Source organism: Hemicordylus capensis, chromosome 6, assembly GCF_027244095.1.
Source record: "Hemicordylus capensis ecotype Gifberg chromosome 6, rHemCap1.1.pri, whole genome shotgun sequence".
NCBI classification, from domain to species: domain Eukaryota; kingdom Metazoa; phylum Chordata; class Lepidosauria; order Squamata; family Cordylidae; genus Hemicordylus; species Hemicordylus capensis.
The window spans coordinates 22,105,617-22,127,221 of NC_069662.1; the positions used below are offsets into that span (position 1 = coordinate 22,105,617).

The 21,605-nt window shown below is 45.7% G+C and overlaps 1 protein-coding gene across 1 annotated transcript; it reads left to right on the top strand.

The window, feature by feature from the left end:
• The first annotated feature begins 316 nt into the window (after positions 1-316).
• On the top strand, positions 317-21,239 carry LOC128331875 (trans-1,2-dihydrobenzene-1,2-diol dehydrogenase-like). Its single transcript, XM_053265840.1, has 7 exons — positions 317-482; positions 6,294-6,405; positions 8,344-8,507; positions 14,978-15,230; positions 16,764-16,888; positions 19,281-19,431; positions 21,074-21,239. The coding sequence occupies exons 1-7, from the start codon at positions 330-332 to the stop codon at positions 21,175-21,177; spliced, it is 1,062 nt and encodes a 353-aa protein (XP_053121815.1). The 5' UTR covers positions 317-329; the 3' UTR covers positions 21,178-21,239.
• The last annotated feature ends 366 nt before the right edge of the window (positions 21,240-21,605 follow it).

Here is a 21,605-nt window from a genome sequence, read left to right on the forward strand (position 1 = left end):
CTGTGTAATACCTAATTGGAGAGCATCCATCAGGCCAACCAAGGAGGACTCAACCCCATAGTCTGCCTGGAAGCTAGTTTAAAATGGATCTAGATCAGGGCTGCTCAACTTTGGCCCTCCTGCAGATGTTGGCCTACAACTCACATAATCCCTGGCTATGGGCCACTGTGTCTGGAGATTATAGGAGTTGAAGTCCAAAAAGAGTTGGGGGTCCAAAGTTGAGCAGGCCTGATCTAGATAATAGGTGGTGGTGGTGGTGAATCAGCAGCATGCACTGAATGATATGGAAAAACACAGAGGACCATTGGGCATGCACTGCGGCCTCCAAAATGGCTGCCATGACGGAGAGCAGGCCTGGAACGGGCCGAAGACTGCCTCAACCAGGCAATTTGGCCATGAATGGAGGCCAGTGGAGGGGGAGGGGGAAATTTGGACACACCCCCCTCCGCCGTAGCCTTGGAGAAGCTCCCGGAGTGGTGGTGGTGAGTTATTTTTATGTTTTTTAAATATTTTTTTAATTTAGAACCCCACAAACAGGCTGGGGGGGTTCAGTTCGATATCGAGCCATCAAATTAAACCAGTCTGATGTTGAACAGGTTCGGAATCGAACTTGTTCACACATCCCTAGCCCCAGGGAGACTGGCTTTTTTGTCATCTCCATCTCCTGTGTAGGCTTTCTAGCACTTTTTGGAAGCTCTTTTTGTCCATACTTGACCCTTATTGTTTTCCTGCTGGATTGCCTATTAACTATGACAGCTAAGCCAGTCACCTCTTCTTAGAAGATAACTGCCCAACACCACCAGTATTTTGTATTTTTGTCATCAAGATAAGCCTGTTTTCTGTCTGGTGACTTGTAGTCCCATTCTCTGACACAGGAAATATATTGAGGTGGTCAGTGATTAACAGGAGCACTGAGCACCATGACTTGGACCCTATTAAAAAGAAAGGAGACTCACAAGGCCCCACCCCTACCCCTCGATCCTGGCAGTGCACCCAATTTTTGCTCCACTGAAAACCAATACATCTCACCTGGATAGGTAACTATGACTTTTCTTAATTCCCCATCACAAGTATGCTTGGAGGTGCACGAGTGTGTGTGTGTGTGTGTGTGCGTGTGTGTGTGTGCGTGTGTGTGTGTGTGAGAGAGAGAGAGAGAGAGAGAGAGAGAGAGAGAGAGAGAGAGAGAGAGAGAGAGAGAGAGAGAGCATGTTTAAGGTTTCAGCCAGGCTAGTAGCCTAGATCCATCTCACTAGAGTAGTGGGAAAGAGATCTACCCTTGTTCCATGGGGATGGCAGCTAGTTTCTCCTCAGGACACAGGAAAAGTCTGTGATAACTGTAACTGGTTGTGCTTTCCTGGGAAGGGTCACATTCAGTGTTCCCTCTAAGGTGTGCGTACATGCATCCGCTCACAGATTTTTTGATGTACACTCAGTTAATTTTAGATCCCGCTCAGGTTGAATCAGGAAGGCCCCACTCTGAATATACGTATGCACACACTGCCTTGATACTGCCGCCCAGAACAAAATTCATTCCCCACACACGAAAAAAATAAGGAAGAACCCTGGTCACATCACAATTTATTGCAGCTGGAAACGTTGGGAGGTGTAATTCAACTACCGCTGGTGTCCCAAATGTTGCCTACCCTAGTCCACACTGACTGGCAGCGGGTCTCCAGGGTTTCAGAGAATATATTCTTTCCCAGTCCCAGCCCTATCTGGAGAAGTGAGGGGTTGGACTTGGGAGGACCTTCTACAGTTGTGCATGGTTTGGGTAAAAGGGCCTTGTCAACTCTGGCTCAAGACAAAATGGAGGAGCTAATGTCAAACTCTTGGGTTGTGACCAATCATAAAACAGTTCTTGTCTTGCTTGGTATGCTTAGTAATGCTAAGTTTCACAAGAAGAGTTTCTGTCACTTGCGGTTAGTTACGCAAGACTCTGTAATAATCTTCTCCAAGTACATCATGCTACGAAAGGGGGAAACATCTGTGTGAAGAAGGGTGAATGTGGAAATAGTCAAGTCAGTTGGTCAAGAGTTCTTGGGAAGGTTGAAGAAGTCTGCGTGATGGGTGCAAAGAAAGAGTTCCAAGAGCAGAGGATGGAGATGCATGTACAGAGTGCGATGTGGCCACTGGACTACCTTGAATGGTAGGAAGGGCATCTCCTGAGCATGAATGGGCTTGACCTTGCCCAGCAGCCAATGGCTGGACTCTGTAGGACCTCCCATCCAGAACCTTGCAGGGTTCTGGATAGGAAGTCCTACATAAGAAGGAGACGACCCAGTCTAGGGAGACCACCCTACCAACAGCCCTTTAAAGCCTGGCTACCCAAGTTTGAACCAGGGTAAGCATCTTCCTGACCTGCCACGCTCAAGCACCACCGATTCTGATGTGGTTGGCCACCTGGCTAGATAAGTATTAAAACCTGTGCGTTTGAGATGTGCAGTTAGTGACTGTACCTATCATAAAGCGTATCTTTGGTTGCTCTTATGTCTGTGTTTGCAAACTTTATTCTAATAATGGTTACTTGCCTTGTCGATCAATGCTGATCCCTCTGTAATCTAAATATCTAAATAAATGTTTCATGAAGAGTGGTTAAAGGAAAATCTAAGCCTCCTGTGTGCATCTCTCCCTTGCCCCTTCTGGAATAAAGAGCTTGTGTTATGCCCCCAAAATTACCCTTTGGGGGTGTAACCCTACCTGCAAAGCAGATGTTCAACCCCCGAGCTATGGCCTCACCCCCTGTTCAGCTCCTCTGCCCCAACTCCTCTCCTGGGGAAGCTGGGAGTTCTGCGACTCCCTTGCATCTTTGCCCACATTCCTTTTCATACCTGAGTTACCAAAGCTGCTTAGCAGGCACTCCCTACCCTTGGGCAGCTCTGCTTCCATCCCGAGTGCCAGCCCACTGTGTAGGCTGCTGATTCAGATATTCACAGCACAGCACAGCACACAGAGAGGATTGTATCACCTCCTCTCTCCAGATCCTGCTGGCCACCAGAACGCTTAGGCTGTCCTCTCAATGACTCTCCGATGGGGAATCTGCTCTGCTGGGAAGATCAGCCACGATTTCCTTGTGGCCTTGAAGACTTTACCACCTGAGGATCACAAGGTTGGATAAGCAGGGGAGGAGAGTGGGGAGAGGCCAGGGTTGGTGTTTGGCAGGTAGGATTGCCCGTGGTCTGGAAGGGCTTCTGTGCCTTTAAGAGCTCCCTTGAGACCAAGAAATAAAGCTCCTTAAGCTTCATGATGAGGCTGCAACAGCTGGGGTTGCAGCCTCATCACTGCAGCTCCATCCTGGGAAAACAGGAAACTTTCCAGAAAAGCAAAGGGGTGGGGGTGGGGGTGGGGGTGCTGACAGTCCTCCTCAGAGGTGGAATCCATATGGCAGAGCCTCAATTATATCTTCATTACACAGTACTAGGGGGTGTTACCAGGCCCTGTTCCCTGTAACTGGGATTCCCAGATGTTGTTGGCTACAATTCCCATCATTCCCAGCTGCAATGGCGCTTGGGAATACTGCTGCCCGCCACTCTTCTTCTGATGTGCCACTCCAGGGGTCCTGGCTGTATCTTATGGGGCTGCAACCCCAGCTGTCATGCTTCTTTATGATCCTGCATATATGTACAGGCAGGCATCCATGTGCAGTACCATAAGGACCTGGGACATCACTAGTTCCTTTGAGCAACATAGGAAGATAAAAAGACGGCAGCAAGGAGGAGCGGCAGAGGCTCAAAGGGTCAGGTGGGCAGGCCCGATGGAGTGAGATATGGCCTATGAACAAGGAGCAGGGCTATAATTGTGACATATATCCCCCACTTCTCTGTGTGATGAGCAGTTCTATAGGCAATACCACTGTTTTGGGTTTCCTTCGGATAAGAGAGCCCCTGAAGATTTATGACAACAAAGAAACCTGTGATACATTATAGACCAGGGATTCTCAACGTTGGGTCCCCAGATGTTATTGGACTTCTACTCCCATAATCCCCAGCGCCAGTGGTCTTTGGTTGGGAAGTATGGGAGTTGAAGTCCAATAACATCTGGGGACCCAACGTTGAGAATCCCTGTTGTAGACTAACACATTTATTATAGCACAAGCTTTTATGGACCACAGCCCACTTCATCAGCTGGAACTTATGGTGTCTTTGTAATATTTGCTTAATTACATATATACAAGCAAAGCATATGTAGGCAAAGAGGCACCTTCTCCAATCCAAAGCTGTCCACCCGCCTCTAGCTAACTCCAGCTAAAACTTCTCAACTCTCTTTCTTGCTGACTGCTGTGTCTCCCAACTCTCTACCCTGCTCTCATAAAATGAAGGTGTATCACCTTCTCCAAGCTCTGATGGGTGCCTCATTTCAAGACTCACAGAAAGATGCCTCACTGTCAGGAGGCCATCTCCTAATCCTTCACTTCTACTGATGAAAGGTCCATGGACTTCTTTACTATAATTTGCTTAACAAAGACTTGATCAGACGGCAGCTGTAACGATGTGGTATCAAAGGTGGAAGCTGGTAATCTGGAGGAACTCATTCACACCCATGTTTCCTTTGAGAAATTAGGCTTGATCTTGGTTGCAGGGATAGCTTTAGGTTGGTGGGGAGTTGGCAGGAAAGAAAAAAGAAAAGAAAAGAAAAGGAGAGAGAGAGAGAGAGAGAGAGAGAGAGAGAGAGAGAGAGGAGTTCAGATTAACAATAGAATGAAGTTATCTTCTATGTGTATTGTAAATAATATATCATTCCTATATACTCAGTTAATCCAGAATAACGCTATTTCCTGGTACTGCCACACTCAAAGTAACTATTAGAAGTAACTTCATGATCCTACATATTAACATGCATTGAACACGTATGTAAGAGGGAATGCACCATTCTTTATTCACCCTGTCAATGAGTATAACACATGTATTAAGGGTAGTTAATTACATGATTTGGGGTCAGGGATACTTGGGTGCTGTCATTCATGGCCTCTCACAGGCCAAAGATGGGCGATACTTTTATTAGAACAAACAAAAATATCACAGTCCCACAGTATGGCAAGGCTAGGCTACAGGACCTCAGAGAACCCCATAGGAACATAGGAAGTTGCCATATACTGAGTCAGACCATATGGCCATCTAGCTCAGCATTCTCTACACAGACTGGCAGCAGCTTCTCCAAGGTTGCAGGCAGGAATCTCTCTCAGCCCTATCTTGCAGATGCCAGGGAAGGAGCTTGGAACCTTTTGCTCTTCCCAGAGTGGCTCCATCCCCTAAGGGGAATATCTTGCAGTGCTCACACATCAAGTCTCCCATTCATATGCAACCAGGGCAAACCCTGCTTAGCAAAGGGGACAAGTCATGCTTGCTTCCACAAGACCAGCTCTCCTTTCGAACCCCAAGGGAGCAAGTTGATCCAATGGAGTCCCAGCTCCAGTTGAACCCTTTTAAGTCTCTCTCTAGGCTTTAGACTACCACCCTCAGGCTCCACCAGTTTGTGGCGGCCTGTGGATGCTTAAAGGGGCTGGAGCCCTGCTCTGCCCTCTTTTTAAACCACCTCTCATCTGACGCATTCCCTGCATTGATGAGCAGGCATTGAAGGGTGAGAGGTTCCTGATACATCTAGGTCTAACCCCTTGGATGCACCCAGCTCAAGGAAGACCATCTCTAGGGTGTATCTGGCTTTGGATTCCTGGGACTTCTCATTGCTCAATTCATCCTTGTTGCTGTTGCTGTTGCTGTTGCTGGGGCAGGCCCCTAGCCAGTATAAAACTTGGGGTGGGGGAGTACCCTCATGGTTACAGTCCTGGTCTCTGGGGCCTGCATCTTGGCCACTGGTGTTGGTTCGGGGAATTTGCTTGGGATGCGAGTCCTTGCTGTCACTTGAAGTGAAGGCCATGAGACCATCACAAAGCAGTGACCATTTTATTATTTATTATTATTATAATTATTATATTTATATCCCGCTCTTTCTCCAAGGAGCCCGGTGTACTACATACTTAACTTTCTCTTTCACAACAACCCTGTGAAGTAGGTTAGGCTGAGAGAGAAGTGACTGGCCCAGAGTCACCCAGCAAGTCTCATGGCTGAATGGGGATTTGAACTCAGGCCTACCCGGCCCTAGTCCAGCACTCTAACCGCTACACCACGCTGGCTTTAGCATTTTCATCTGAGTATTTTTTGTTGGTGGTCCCATTCGAGGTATTACTACTTTGTTTTGCTTTTTTCTTTCATGGACCAACACAGCTCCCTACAACTTTTGTCTCATAGGTTTAGGCTGGCTTTTCTCACACATACCCCATTAACCCTTTTCTTTCCTAGGCAGTAGCCATTGCTTCTCGTGACCTCAAGCGTTCCCAAGAATATGCCAAACAGCATGGGATTCCCAGGGCCTATGGATCTTATGAGGAACTGGCAAAGGACCCCTGCGTAGGTGAGGATGGAGCCGAGCAAGAGCATCAGGCAGCAGAAACTCCCAGGTGGTTGCAGGGCGGGGGGAGGGAAGGGGAGGCAAGATGCTAGGCATGATTGTGAGTAAATTGCCTGAGATCTAATAGTATAAATGCTAAGGCTAATTTCTTAGAAGACTTTGATTTAAAACACACACCCTGGAATCAGAAATATCCAGGAAAGTATACACACATACAGGTTTTAAATATGGGTTGTGTATATGTTTTGGTGATGATATGTATATGGATGTGTTTTATACACTATATTTTGCATAGCTTTATTTCAAATTAAAAAAAAAAACATAGGAGGCTCAGCCAGGGCTTTTGAGTTCTCTAGGATGGATCTATGGGATTGCAGATAGGGTTACCAAGACCAGCTCCTGGGAAAGCTCTGTCCCTTTGCACAGAAACTTTTTAAATATTCCTATCACTGCAGCATTGTGAAAGGGAAGCCTAGAGCTAATCTTCATTTGCTGTCCCAAATTATCCTCCACTAAAGTTGAATCTACACCAGATACTTATTAAATTCGTGGAGGACAGGTCTATCAATGGCTACCAGTCTGAGGGCTATAGGCTACCTCCTGCCTCAGAGGCAAGATGCCTCTAAATACCAGTTGCAGGGGAGCAACAGCAAGAGAGAGGGCGTGCCCTCAACTCCTGCCTGTAGGCTTCCAACAGCATCTGGTGGGCCACTGTGTGAAACAGGATGCTGGACTAGATGGGCCTTGGGCCTGATCCAACAGAGCTGTTCTTATGTACTTTGAATATCTGCATATTCAAAGGATTCAACATCCTTTGAAGGATCCAACATCCTTTGAACCTTGATCTCAATAACTGATTTAAGATTAATTTTTTTAAATATATGTTGCCCATATTCAATATAGTGGCTTTTAGTATTTGAACTGGATAACAGACATTCAGTAGTTCTTTAAAAATAATTTTTGACACTGTTTGCTGGCATGCAGTGGTGTGTAGCATCTAACAATGTTTGTCTTGAACACTTACAAGGTTTAATATTTGTCTGCAAAATTGAAAAGAAAAGAAAAATTGAGAGACCATCCAGTCTCAAGCATTTGATTTTGAAATCTTGAAGTAAAATTTCAAGTTCGGCATGCACATTTCTATTCTAAGTTAAAATATTTGCAAATATCTTTTTCCCCCATCCCCTTCAGCTGAGGTCACATATGGTGAAAAGCATACTTTAAAAAAATAAACAACCCCAAACTTTATTTTTATCCCAGCCTGGACCAAGGTCACTCAGTGAGCATTGTGGCTGATTTGAATTCAGAAGTTCACAGCTTATTTGAATTCAAGTAATGCAGAACTAGTTCTAACCACTATACCATACTGTAGCTGCCTTCTATGCAACGCCTGAAGGCATGGGGCCCTCCTCAGAAATTGGACCATCACCTGACAACATGTAATTTAGAGATAAGAAACTAGACTTCAGAACTGGATTGATCTCCAGTGGTACTGGGGTTCAAACCAGCACAAGGGGGGGGGGGACCTACACCTTCTACTTTATTTGTGTATTTATCTGAATAGAAGATGACTCTGAATTTAAGATGACCCCCCTTAAAAAACACAGATTAAATTCATATTATATCTGCTTTTACCCAAAAGGAAAAGGAATCTAAATTTAAGATGATCCCTCGATTTCTAAAATCAAAGAATTGGGGGTGGTGGGGGACCTAGTCCTGGATTCAGGTAAATACAGTAATCTCAGATTTGTAAAGGGTTGGTTTTGATAATTCAAGGGTGAGGGGGTTGCCCTTTATACATGCCCAGAGACACCATTATGGCACCTGTTTCAAGGCACTGAAAACTGATCCTGGGTTTGAGACGAATTTCTGGGGCTCCACAATGAAATCTTTAAGGTTCATCATTTTCTGCACCCCTATCCCTGGGATTTCTCTTTTTAGATGTGGTCTATGTGGGCGCAATACACACCGAGCACCATGCTCTCACCCTTCTCTTTGTCCGGGCTAAGAAGAACGTCCTGTGTGAAAAACCCATGGCCATGAATGCAGGTCAAGTCCAGGACATGATCCGGGCAGCCAAGGAAAATGACGTCTTCCTCATGGAGGTAGGAAGAAGTGCTGAGTCAGAAGAGGAGGCCCTCAGGCTGCATCAATGTGATGCAGTGGAAAGAGAATTAGAACAGGTTTGGGAGATGCGGGTTCAAGTCCTGCCTTTGCCCTCGACACATTGTGGGCCCTTGGAAAAACTATGATCTCTCAGCTCCTATTCCCTGCCTGTAAAATGGAAATAATATTGTCCTATCTCTTAGGAAGGGTCAGGTGACAAAGAGACATTGCAGCAAGGGCTAATTTATTTCAGGGGTGCACAACTTCAGTCCTCCTGCATATGTTGGACTACAACTCCCATAATTCCTATTGCTTATTGTGGCTGGGGATGGATGATTGATTGATTGATTGATTGATTTGATTTCTGTACTGCCCTTCCAAAAATGGCTCAGGGCAGTTTACACAGAGAAATAATAAATAAATAAATAAGATAAGATGGATCCAAGGGCTCACAGTCGTAAAAGAAACATCAGACACCAGCAACAGTCAGTGGAGGTCCTGTGCTGGGGGTGGATAGGGCCAGTTACTCTCCCCCTGCTAAATAAAGAGAATCACCACGTTAAAAGGTGCCTGTTTCCAAGTTAGCAGGATGATGCGAGATATACACCAAAAACAGCAGGAGAGTCAAAGTTGTGCAGCCCTGATTTATTTTAATTAATGAATTTACTGTATTTACATACTGCTTTTGTAAGGAGCCCAAAGCAGTGTACATGGTGATGCTGATCCTCACAATAACCCAGTGAGGTAGGTTAGGCTGAGAGATAAATGACTGGCCCAGTGTCACCCAATGAGAACGGGGATTTGAACACAGGTCTCCATGATCTTAGTCCAATACTCTAACCACTACACCATACTGGCTAAATGATAACTAGATGATGGTTTGTGGCCAGTGTATCAGACGGGACCCTACTCTTCAAAAGTAATTTTATCTAGCTTTGGGATTCTCAGATACAGAGGGCTGGGCTTCTGCATCCTTCATATTTGTGTAGCAGTATTAGCAGGAGCTGGCACAGCATAGTGGTTGAAAGATTCAGCTATGGACAAGAGTGTCCCTGATTCGAATCTCACCTCTGTCATAACGTCCCCTTGCTATCTCTCAGCCTTTCATCTGCAATGTGGGGATAACAATACTCCCCATACCTTATAGAGTTGTGAAAACTACAAGATAATATAATAATAATGAAGTACTTTGAACATTCAAAAGTGCTATACAGATGCTAAGTATTTTTCTTAAAGGGAATTTCAGCTGGTGTAGCTTTTCTGGTGCCCGTGTAACAAACTGTCGATGCCAAAATGCTCTTTACTAAATTCTTGGTTGCTTCCAAACAAGAGACCTATTCAGATGGTACATGGTACATGCATACAGGTATATGTACACGTACGTTTGTATGTGTGCATACCTGTGCTCATTTTAAGAGTGAGCCTGGGTGCAGGCCCCCTCAAGAGCGGGGTACAGATAGGAAATGTACTACTGTATGTGCATTGAACATGTTTGAATAGCTGAATGTCCATACAGATCTGTACATGTGTATTAAACGGGCACTACAGTTTTTTACGACCAGAGTTAAGACTATCTCATTTTGGCTCAAGCTCCACAAAACCAGGAAATTGGAAACCTAGGGCTGATGCTTTAACATACATGAACTATGATGTGCAATGTGGAGCATGTGTGCTGGTGCCAGACAGTGTTCCCTCTAACAGGGATTCCCAGATGTTGTTGACTACAACTCCCATAATCCCCAACCAAAGGCTATTGAAGCTGGGGATGCTAGGAATTGTAGTGAATAACATCTGGGAATCCCTGTAAGTGGGAACAGTGGTGCCAGGCACACCACCCTTCCTCAAAGACCTAGGAAAGGATGGTACATGGAGGACAAGCTATGATGAGCACCATTTGTGACATTGCACAACATCATTACTGATCATGGGGCACATTTGTTAAAAAGAAAAGCAGATGACATAAGCATGAAGTCTGCCCAGTCTGAATAAATTATTAAAGGTTCAGGGGCACCATCCTTGTTTGAATCTGATGGCCTTACCCAGCAACTCAAAGATGTTGACAATACAATGTAAATGCCCTCAGTACTGGGTATTAACAGTCCAAGATTGGCTTGTGTAGAATCCAAGGGAAAGAGTTGTGGTATGCAAGGACAAGGCAGTGGAGTTGAATCAGGAATATTAACAGTTTAATGAGATCAATAGTATGTACAAAGAGGCAAGTGCAGTCTGCCTTCAGTAGTACTCTTGCTGCTGTCTGTTTGTTAGCCCCGCCTCTACTTCAGGACTGGAAGAATACAAGTAACTAAAGGCTCATTCAAAAGCTGGCCTGGATCAAGGAATGGAAGAATCAAAAACACCACAGCCTGGAATCTCCAGGAATCAGGATCAATCTCTAGGGGATAGCCTGATATTATGAAAACACAATACTGGAGGAGAAATCTCCAGGAATAGCTTCAGAGTCTGCTTGGGACTTGGATATCCAAAGGATTACTTACTTGCTTGAGTGCCGTCAAGTCGGTGTCAACTCTAGTGACCACATAGATAGATTCTCTCCAGGATGATCTGTCTTCAACTTGGCCTTTAAAGTCTCCCAGTGGTGCATTCATTGCTGTCGCCATCCACCTTGCTGCTGGTCGTCCTCTTCTTCTCTTTCCTTCAACTTTCCCCAGCATTCCACAAAGGATTGCTTACTCCCACATAAACCTGCCTGTCTGTTAGGATCGCGCCCCCCGCCCCCTTAAAAGCCCTTCTCTGGGTTTACTGGCCTTCAAGCATAAAAAATACAACACATAAATATGACAATATTCAACCAAATGCAACACAAGATAAAAATAAACAGCAGAGAAAACAACTATGTCACTGTCAGAAAACAAAGTGTCAGAAGCCAGCAGTCACAAGATTGTCCAGGAAGAGAGCATGGGATAAGGAAAACAGGCAAGCCAACGGTGTGTAACTAATTACAAGAGAATCACACATGCACTCTTAAGTACACACCCAAGCACTTGGTCACTTGGTCTCCGTACTCTCCACTCCCTGAGATTTATCCTACCACAAAATATTGCAGTAATTGCTTGCACTTCTGTCTCCAAGATCACAGTTAATTACACTAGGGTTCTGATGCCTTTAATGCTGCGTAAGAGGCAGAAATTCAGCCGGTGAAGCTCTTAGCAGGCAGATGCAGTGCTATGAAGCCATACCTGTTGAATGTTAACATCACACAGCTGTGAAGGACACAGGAGCGGGCAAAAAGGAAACTGGCAAGCCTATAGATGTGGCCAGCAGATAACCGGCACTTCACAACACACACCAGTCAACATGCAATCTGCTGGTGCCACTGTATGTTCTGTTGCACCATCTGCTCCGGGGGCAGGGTTGCTGTCGGTGTGGGTCTGAGCAACTTCCCAAGCACATGGTACAAATCCTGCCCATTCATATTTGCCACACAGGCGTTTGGGGATGGTGGTGATCTTGGTCCCAAGAACACTCAGCAGATATACTCACCCAGCTTCTATACTCAGGAAGAGAGTTGGTCTTGTGGTCGCAAGCATGACTTGTCCCCTTAAGCTAAGCAGGATCCACCCTGGTTGCATACGAAAGGGAGACTAGAAGTGTGAGGGCTGTAAGATATTCCCCTCAGGGGATGCAGCCTCTCTGGAAAGAGCATCTAGGCTCCAAGTTCCTTCCCTGGCATGTCCAAGATAGGGCTGAGAGAGATTCCTGCCTGCAATCTTGGAGAAGCGGCTGCCAGTCTGTGTAGACAATATTGAGCAAGATGGACCTATGGCCTGACTCAGTATATGGCAGCTCCCTATGTTCCTATGTACTCCTACATCATTCTCTCTCTCCTGGCTCCTAGACTCTCTCTTCTCCTTATGCCACTCTATCTCTTGCATTATGACTAAACTACATGCACCATTTAATCGGATCATTATTAGCAGGGGCGGATTAAGCTTTTTGCCGCCTTTAACTTTAAACAAAAAAGGTATGCCCTTATTTTAAAAAAGGCAAAAAAGGGACTTTCTCCTTGCCCATTCCACCCTTGCTGCAGCTGCTGCTGCCCACAGAGAGGAATGGCAACATTTGAGGAGGGGCAAAATTTGCTGCTCCTCAAATTTTGCCACCTTAGGCAAATGCCTACTTTGCCTCTCTGTTAATCCACCACTGATTATTAGCCCTGATGGGCTAAAAGCCCCCCTTGTTTCCATCATGGTCCCATTCTATAGGGCCCCCTGATCTGGGTGCTACTGACTAAAGAAAAATCAAGCTTCCCATGGCTAACACTTTGCCACATGTATTTTAGCTTTCCGTTTAAAAATAAAACTCTAGGTCTCTAGCCCCCGTCAGGGGCGTATCGAGGGTAGGGCAGGCAGGGCACGTGCCCTGGGTGCCACTTGAAGGGGGCACCATTTTTCAAAATGATTTAAAAAAAAAAAAAAATGGCCACCAAAAACAAAATGGCCACCACACATGCTCAAATGGCCTCTGTGAGGCCCTAGGACATGCCAGGCATCTCAGAGGCCATTTGAGCATGTGTGGTGGCCATTTTGTTTTCGGTGGCCATTAAAAAAAAAAAAGTAAAATGGCCACCACACATGCTCAAATGGTCCCTGCAAGGCCCAGGCCTGGCCATTTGAGCATGCGAGGCAGCCTCCAAAATAGCTGCCACGCCAATCTTTGCAGACCAAACAGGCCCGAAAATCAGCCCAGGATGGGCTGCGGCAGTGAATTAAGAGGCCAGCAGGGGGAGGGGGATCTTTGCAGACACCCCCCCACACAGCCTTTAGGAAGCCCCCTGAAGGGGCTACAGGTAATTTTTATTAAAGTTTATATAATATAAGTCACTGTACACATATTCAGTTTGGCGCTATGTACAGAGAATCAGGGCTTGTGAATAATGAGCTGAAGCTTATCAGCTAGGATTGTATTCATTTGCTCTTACTTTGCTTCTTGTGATAAGTGAGTTAAATGTGATGTCTTAATAATATGGCTATTAATGGTGAGTTTGTCTTTGAATCAGTGTGAAACCCTTAGTATTAAGGCCCACTGGGAGTTTCTTGCTCTCTTTCTCTCATTTTAACTGTCTTTCTGAAAGACTAGAATATATTCCAAGCAGTGACACAGTTTACTCTGCATATCCTTTAATTATTTTCAGAGTATCTGGGAAAAGTCAAATTCTCCATGTATTTTTAAAACTTATGTAATAGTGATGCTACAACACATAGTAGAGAATTAGACAGGCACTTCTGTTTAGTTTCCCAAGTACACTTCCACATAATATTTGGGTATTTCATGAGCCCCAGCATACTGAAATTTGTAGTTTCCCAGCATTTTTTGGTCTGATTACGTCCACTGCTAAAAAGTTTTTGAAATATTAAAAGATTAATGAGCTTGACTTGTATTTTTGAGCTGATATTATGGTAAAGTTATCTGAAAGATGGGTGCCGGATATTTGGACAGGGGGCGAAATTTCAGTGCTTGCCCTAGGCGCTATTTTCCCTAGATACGCCTCTGGCCCCTGTAGCTAGACATAGATTTGAAATAGACTGAGGCTTCCGCAACTGAGATAACTATGCACATGTGTGGTGTTCTGTTATTACATTATTTAAACTTGTATTTTTCCCCCTTCCAATTTATCCGTTTTTATTCCATGCTCTCTCAATGAAGTTCAAGGTAGCACTCATGATCCCTTTCGCCTTTCATCCTAACAACCACCCTGCAAGGTAGATTAGGCGGAGAGATTGTAATTGCTCCAAGGTCACCAAGTAACCTTTATAGCAAAGCAAGGATTTGGACCCATAAGTCAAACTAGCTAGTCACAATACCATGCTGGGCGTCCAGCCTGCTAGATTTGTAAGCAGTTGGTTTGTTTTTTGAAAGTTGTATAGCACCTATAGCACATTTGGTACTGTCTCCACAAGAACAGAACAGAAGAGGGGCTTGGATAACTTCATGGAGGAGAGGTCTATCAACAGCTACTAGTCGGAGGGCCACCTCCAGCCTCAAAGGCAGGATGCCTCTGAATAACAGTTGCAGGGGAGTAACAGCAGGAGAGAGGGCTTGCCCTCAACTCCTGCTGTAGGCTTCCAGCGGCATCTGGTGGGCCACTGTGTGAAACAGGATGCTGGACTAGATGGGCCTTGGGCCCGATCCAACAGGGCTGTTCTTATGTTCTTAATAACATGCTGCTATTAATGGGGGAGGAGCAAAGAGCACACGTAATCTTGCTCGAGCTTGCAACATTGACCATGCACTTTTCAGCCTCTCTTTGCAGTCCTAAGGACTAGAAGCATGATTAGTTGAGAAACGTGCTGACACACTTTCTCAGGATTCTGAATCCTGCATCCAGTACCAAACTGAGAGAGAGTGAGAGAGTGTGTACACACACACACACACAACACACACACACACACAACACACACACTTGTGGAATAGTAGAGACAGGTCTACACTTCACCTCTCTCTCTTCCAGGGCTTCTGGACGCGATTCTTCCCCGTATCAGATCAGATCCGCACCGTATTGCACGAGAAGGCTCTTGGGGACTTAAAGGTTCTCCGAGCCCAGCTGGGCTTTAAGATGGATAACATCCCAAGGCTGTTGGATAAGAAGCTGGGCGGAGGTGTCACTTTGGACCTGGGCTGCTACCTGGTCCAATTCGCTTCTATGGTTTTTGGGGCTGAGAAGCCACAATGCATCACGGCCTCAACATTGCTACATGACACAGGTAAGACGTGTGGTGCTACTGGAGGGTGAGGAAGTGGAGTGAAATTTGGGGAGTGGGCCTTTAGGGCCATAATGTTACATATAACTATCCCTATCCATGACAAATCACTGGCCCGTTTACCACCTGGGATGGGGCTGTAGCTTAGTGGTAGATCACCGGCTTTGTATGCAGAAGGTCTCGGGTTCAATCCCTGGCTTCTCCAGGTAAAGCTGGAAAAGCACCCCATCTGAAACCCTGCAGAGCTGCTGCCGGTCAGTGCAAGCCATACTGACCCAGATGGACTAATGACCTGACTCAGTAAAAGGCAGCTTCATACATTCCTCTGCTTTTCAGGAACGCCTTGCTCAAATGAGAATGTTCCTGATTTTCCCCTGTTCAGCAGCCTGTAGTGGCTAATGTTAAAGCAAGTTCCTAGCCCTTATGGTTGCTAACATCCACTAAATTTAAAAGTAGTACCAATAAAAAAAGTAGCAACCTAAAAGTAGTAAATGAGTGTAGCAGTTACAGCTTCTTTAGCTTTTTATAATTTTCAGTTTTAATTTGAACCTAATAATTGTTATTAATCTGACTTTTAAAAAAATATTACTTGTATCTGTGACTATCTTATTATTGTAAGCCGCCCCAAGCAGTATTGCACTGGAGGGGCGGGGTATAAATATTTTAAATAAAATAAAAAATAAATAGCAGCTAAATTCAACAGAATCACAGCTGCAAGGTATTCTCAGGCAGGTATTCTTCACAAGGCTGCACAACGTGGCCCATCTAGCTGTTTTTGGACTGCAACTTCCAGCATCGCCAGGCTGCAGTCTGGGATTATGGGAGTTGTAGTCCAACTTCTGCTGGAAGGTGGAAGGGATGCAGACCAGAGCAGATCCTGCTTAGCAAAAGTGACAATTCATGCTTGCTACTACAAAGCCAGGTCTCCTCCCCTTCTTAGTCATGGGACCACTGTTCTGGGGATGCCTTGATCTCAAGTTCTCTGCACTTAGTATAGGTGTGTGTGGAAAGATCTTAATCAGCTATTGGGGCTAAGATCTTAATCAGCTATCATCAACTTCCAGCAAGGGACTCCAAAACGAGCCACAATCAAGCACAAGGGCTGCCAACCTGCAGTACTCCAGATGCTGCTGAACGCCCATCAACCCCAGCCACAATAAATTGTAGCTTGCGGGCGGTGATAGGAACTGTTCAGCAACATCTGGAGTACTGCAGGTTGGCAACCCCTGATCTACAGACTGGATACAATGGTGGGGCCAGGCAGGTTTCCTTTCGGAAGGCATCCCCGGGACAACGGTGCCATGACCGAGAAGGCCTTGCTATCAAAAACATCTGCCAAACTTCACTTGTTTTTTAAACTCGTGGAGGATAGGCCATGGCAGAGCAAATGAATACAGCAACCAGGAGATGGAGTAGTCTTCAGCAACGCATAATGGACAGGGTGTGTCCCTATTTTCATCTGTGCTGCATTAGAATGTAAGATACTTTTGGGAGAGATGTGCTGGGAATTCCATCATTTATTTCCATGTTTCCCAGGAGTGGATGAAACAACTGCCATCATCCTCAACTACTCGGGGAACCGGCAGGCAGTGCTCAATTGCACCATGATGATCGATCTACCAGGAGAGGCGTTAATTGGGGGAACCGAAGGAATAATCAAGGTACTCAGCTGAGTGGCAGAGGGTACCCTGCATGCAGAAATGGAGTGTAGATAACTAACAAATTGACAGAACTTCCAGGCCAGGGGGCGGGGGAGTGGGGTCCTACAGTAGGAGTGTGGGGTAAGGATGTGCATGAACCTGTTTGGCGTTCCATTCAAGGAACACCGAACAGGTTCAGAACCCTTGTGTTCTAACAGGTTCGAATGCAGGGGTGTCTTTAAGGTACGGGGAGGGTGCTCTTACCTTCCCTGCCACATTTCCTCTTCTGGTGCTGCTTTAAAAAATGCTAGCGCAGGGCGGCTGTATACCCTCTTGCCACCCTGGTTGGCATAAAACCAGAAGTGCACCTGCCACTTCTGGTTTTATGCTGACCAGGGCAGCAAGAGGGTATACAGCTGACCCACATTAGCATTTTTTAAAGCAGCACCAGACGGGGAAATGCAGTGGGGGAGGTAAGAGCACCCTCCCTGCACCTTAAAGCCACCCCTTCAGGTGTGCACCATTTCATGCACACCCCTAGAGTAGGGAGTTCATCCGAAGAACCTGAAGTTTAAGCTTGAGTCTTCCAGGTTAACAGAATATAGGGACTAAAGTAATTCCTTGGAGCAGTCGTAGGCCACCTTGGCTCTCCAGCTGTTACTGAACAATTTATTGCAGCTGGGGATGATGGAAGTTGATATGCAGCAGCAGCTGGAGAGCCAAGGTTGCCTATCCTAATACTAGAGCAGGGCTATTCAATTTCAGCCTTCCTGCAGATGCTGGCCTACATCTCCCATCATCCCGGACTATTGGTCACTGTGGCTGGGAATGCGGGAACTATAGTCCAAAAACTGCTGGAGGGCTGCAGTTGAGTAGCCCTGCTCTTGTATGGCATTGTTGCATACATAGGATTACAACTTCATTAGGAAATGGCATAACTACCCTAGATGTCAGCCTGGAGGCAGTAATGGGCTGGATGAGGGATAAAGTGAGGTTGAATCCAAATAAGATTAAGGTACTGATTGTGTGGGAATGGGGTGTCAAGATCCGAGAGATGGTTTAGCTCTGCTAGTTCTGGATGGGGTTACACTCCCCCTGAAAGGTCAGGTAACACAGCTTGAAAGTACTTCTAGATCCAAAACTCTACCTGGTTTCTCAAGTTGAGGCAGTAGCCAGGAACACTGCCTCTATACGTAGCCCAGAAACTACAACTGGTACGAAATTAAGCAGCTAGGTTGGTCTCTGGGACGTCACTATATAACACAGATTCTGGAAGAATTGCACTGGCTTCCGAGCAAAATACAAAGTGCTGGTTATTACCTATAAAGCCCTCAGCAGCTTAGATCCAGGGTACTTAAGAGAGTGCCTCGTTTGTCATGAACTCTGCTTCCTATTAAGATAATCTTAAAGGTAAAGTGTGCCATCAAGTCGATTTAGACTCCTGGCACCCACAAAGTCCTGTGGTTTTCTTTAGTAGTATACAGGAGAGGTTTACCATTGCCATCTCCTCCCATGCAGTATGAGATGATGCCTTTTAGCATCTTCCTACATCACTGTTGCCCAATATAGGTGTTTCCCATAGTCTGGGAAACATCCCAGTGGACATTCAAACCAGCAACCTCTTGCTCCCTATAATGTCTGAATTACAGTAGTGTTAGGTGCATAGTTCTGCCTTTGGACCTGTGATGGGGGCTGTCTAGAATTGACTCAGTTGTGCCTTCTAACTCCCTTATGATCAAGGCTGGGTATATTTTGCACTAAAATTCTCCTGAAATTCTGTGCTGATATACTCTATTCTGTGTCTGGTATACATTATGCAAATTTAGCAATTTATAGAATTCTTTTGCTAGCCCCTGGGGGTGCCCTAAAGCTTTGTCTTCCATCATTAGAAATATTTTTGGCCTCCCCTTGCATCTAATACATTGATTGTTATTTATATTCTGCCTGATATCCCTAGGCAGTGTACATAATCCAAGTTAACGATTAAAACTTTCACAGAATAAAAACAATTTCCGTGTAAAACAGAGTTTAACATTGTAATTAAAAGCCTCAGAAAACAGGTGTCTTTTTAAAAAGCAATCAGATGGAGCTCTTATTTTGACAGGAGTACATTCCAAAACCCTAGGGCAGCCACAGAAGGCCTGGTCTGGAGTTGCCATCAGACAAGCCAATGGCAACTGCAAAAAGATCTCCCAAGATGATCTTAGATAAGTGGCACAGTGAGGATTGGGAAATGCTTGACTAACAGAGGTGGTTGCTGGTCCTTTGGTAGAATACAGGAGGGGTTTACCGTTGCTACCTCCCACACAGTATGAGACACCAACTCGACAGCAAACTTTACTTTTATAATCAGTGTAGACAGACACCACCATTTCTCCTTTGGCAGTCAACTTTCCTGCTTCCCTCTTCTTAGATCCCTGACCACATGAACAGCCCCACAATCATGTTCCTGAAAGGAAACTGCTGGGAGTGGCCGCTCCCTCCCTCCCCTGAACCACTGTTCTTCAAGCACGACATGGGATTGAGATATGAAGCGGAACACGTCAGGCAGTGCCTTTTGAAAGGTAACAGCAACAGCGGCACCACTTTCTTCACAGAAATGGCATGAACCGAGCAAGATTTCACAGTGCCGGGACTTGTTCAGCAAAACTCACTGGCAGGCGGGGTGGAGAAGGAGTTCTTTACACAGTATGTGACTAACTTGTAGAACTTGCTGCCACATGATGTGTGGACAGCCACTAGGCTTAGGTCATATTAGTGGACTGCCACATTAGCAACCCGCAAATTTATTCACCCCAGGCACACTTCCATTAAAAAAAACTGGGGCACCCGCTACCACACAGCTCTCATTTATGCTTAGGAACACAGGAAGCTGCCTTCTACTGAGTCAGACCATTGGTCCATCTAGCTCAGTATTGTCTACCCAGACTGGCAGCGGCTTCTCCAAGGTTGCAGGCAGGAGTCTCTCTCAGCCCCATCTTGGAGATGCCAGGGAGGGAACTTGGAACTTTCTGAATGCAAACATGCAGGTACTTTTCCCAGAGTGGCCCCACATCCTGGGGAATTTCTTGCAGTGCTCACATGTAGTCTCCTATTCAAATGCAAATTAGGGTGGACCCTGCTTTTAATGCTTGCTGTCATCTCTCCTCCCTCCCAGCAGCATGCATGGGCACAAACATCACAGCATCCCACCCCCAATTTAGTTTTCAGAAAGGAAAGCTTTTTCTCTTTTCCTCCCCTCTGTTCATAAAGGAAACATAAGAGCCTGGCTGGGTCAGGCAAAGGCTCATCCAGTCCAGGATCCTGCCTCACACAACAATAGGTGCACTTGGGAACCCACAAGGAGAGCAGTGGGCAACCACTTGCTCCCTTGGTGCTCCCTAGCACATAGGAACATAGGAAGCTGCCATATACGGAGTCAGACCATTGGTCCATCTAGCTCAGTATTGTCTTCACAGACTGGCAGCGGCTTCTCCAAGGTTGCAGGCAGGAATCTCTCTCAGCCCCATCTTGGAGAAGCCAGGGAGGGAACTTGAAACCTTCTGCTCTTCCCAGAGCGATCCCCCAAGGGGAATATCTTGCAATGCTCACACATCAAGTCTCCCATTCATATGCAACCAGGGCAGATCCTGCTTAGCTATGGGGACGTCATGCTTGCTGCCACAAGACCAGCTCTCCTCTCCTGGTGTTCAGGGGCATGCTACTTCTGAGCCTCCATTTTAGTTAAAGACCTCCTGCTTTCCCCTGGCATCAGGCAACTCTTAGCTACTTCTCTTCCCCTGATGTACTGGGAAGGGCTGGTCCCTCTGGGTGTAAAAGGGATTGATATTGGCTCCAAATGTTTGGAGCCAATTTTGCTTCCTTCTGCACCCATTGGGCCTGGCCCTTTCCAGGACATTATGGGCAATTCTATTCCAAACATGTTTAAACCCTTCATGTTTGGAGCAAACTGTGCTCTCTTCTGCACCAGACAGCCCCATGGCACCCCGGCCAGTTTCCCATGGTACACCAGTTTGGAAAGGCCGACTTAGGTAATAAAAGAGTGGAAAGACCTGTTATTGGCTAAGAATTATTAGCAGGGAACGTTTTGGGATTGAGCAAAAGCCCAACCCGACTCTATAGGAGGTTTTAACCAAGGCCCCCAGCTGTAGTTTACTTGCTTTTAATCTAATTATTAACAAAGTTCCATTAATTTTTCGCACACAGGTTTGAAGGAAAGCCCCATCATTCCTTTGTGTGAGAGTGAACTCATAGCCACTATCCTGGATGAGGTTCTAAAGCAGGCGGGAGTAATCTACAGTCAAGATTAGGGTGAAAAGGCCAACTAATCTCAGACCAGCAAATAAACTTTTCATTTTTTATTAAAACACTCTAGTGCGTGTTGAATGGCTAATCTATGAATGCTGATCGTTTTATCTGGTGGTGGACCATGTGGAACTTTCCTTCTGCCTGCAAAGCCACAAACTCTCTGCAAATACAGGAAGAAAGTGCACATCGTAGGAATTTAAAAATAATATTTAGGCACCCAAGGACGATCTCAAGGGGAGGAGGGAGGTAAGAAATACTATCTCAGAAAAAAAAAAGGCCCAAGAGAAGGGAGAGAGAAAAGCTGGCAGAAACAAAAGAAAATACTGACAACTGGTTCAGAAAAGTCAACTTCCTGGGCTGCTCCTGTCCCTTGAGAGGTTTGATGTGCAAAAAGCAGTAGGTGAAGCTTTTCCTAGCAAGGAGCTAAACG

Bases quoted from the DNA above. Each gene is read 5' to 3' on its own strand.
- LOC128331875 (XM_053265840.1), top strand. From the start codon at position 330: ATGGCTGCCATGACGGAGAGCAGGCCTGGAACGGGCCGAAGACTGCCT. The intron at 6,406-8,343 runs GTGAGGATGGAG...TTCTCTTTTTAG, and splicing joins GGCAAAGGACCCCTGCGTAG to ATGTGGTCTATGTGGGCGCA. The intron at 15,231-16,763 runs GTAAGACGTGTG...CATGTTTCCCAG, and splicing joins AACATTGCTACATGACACAG to GAGTGGATGAAACAACTGCC.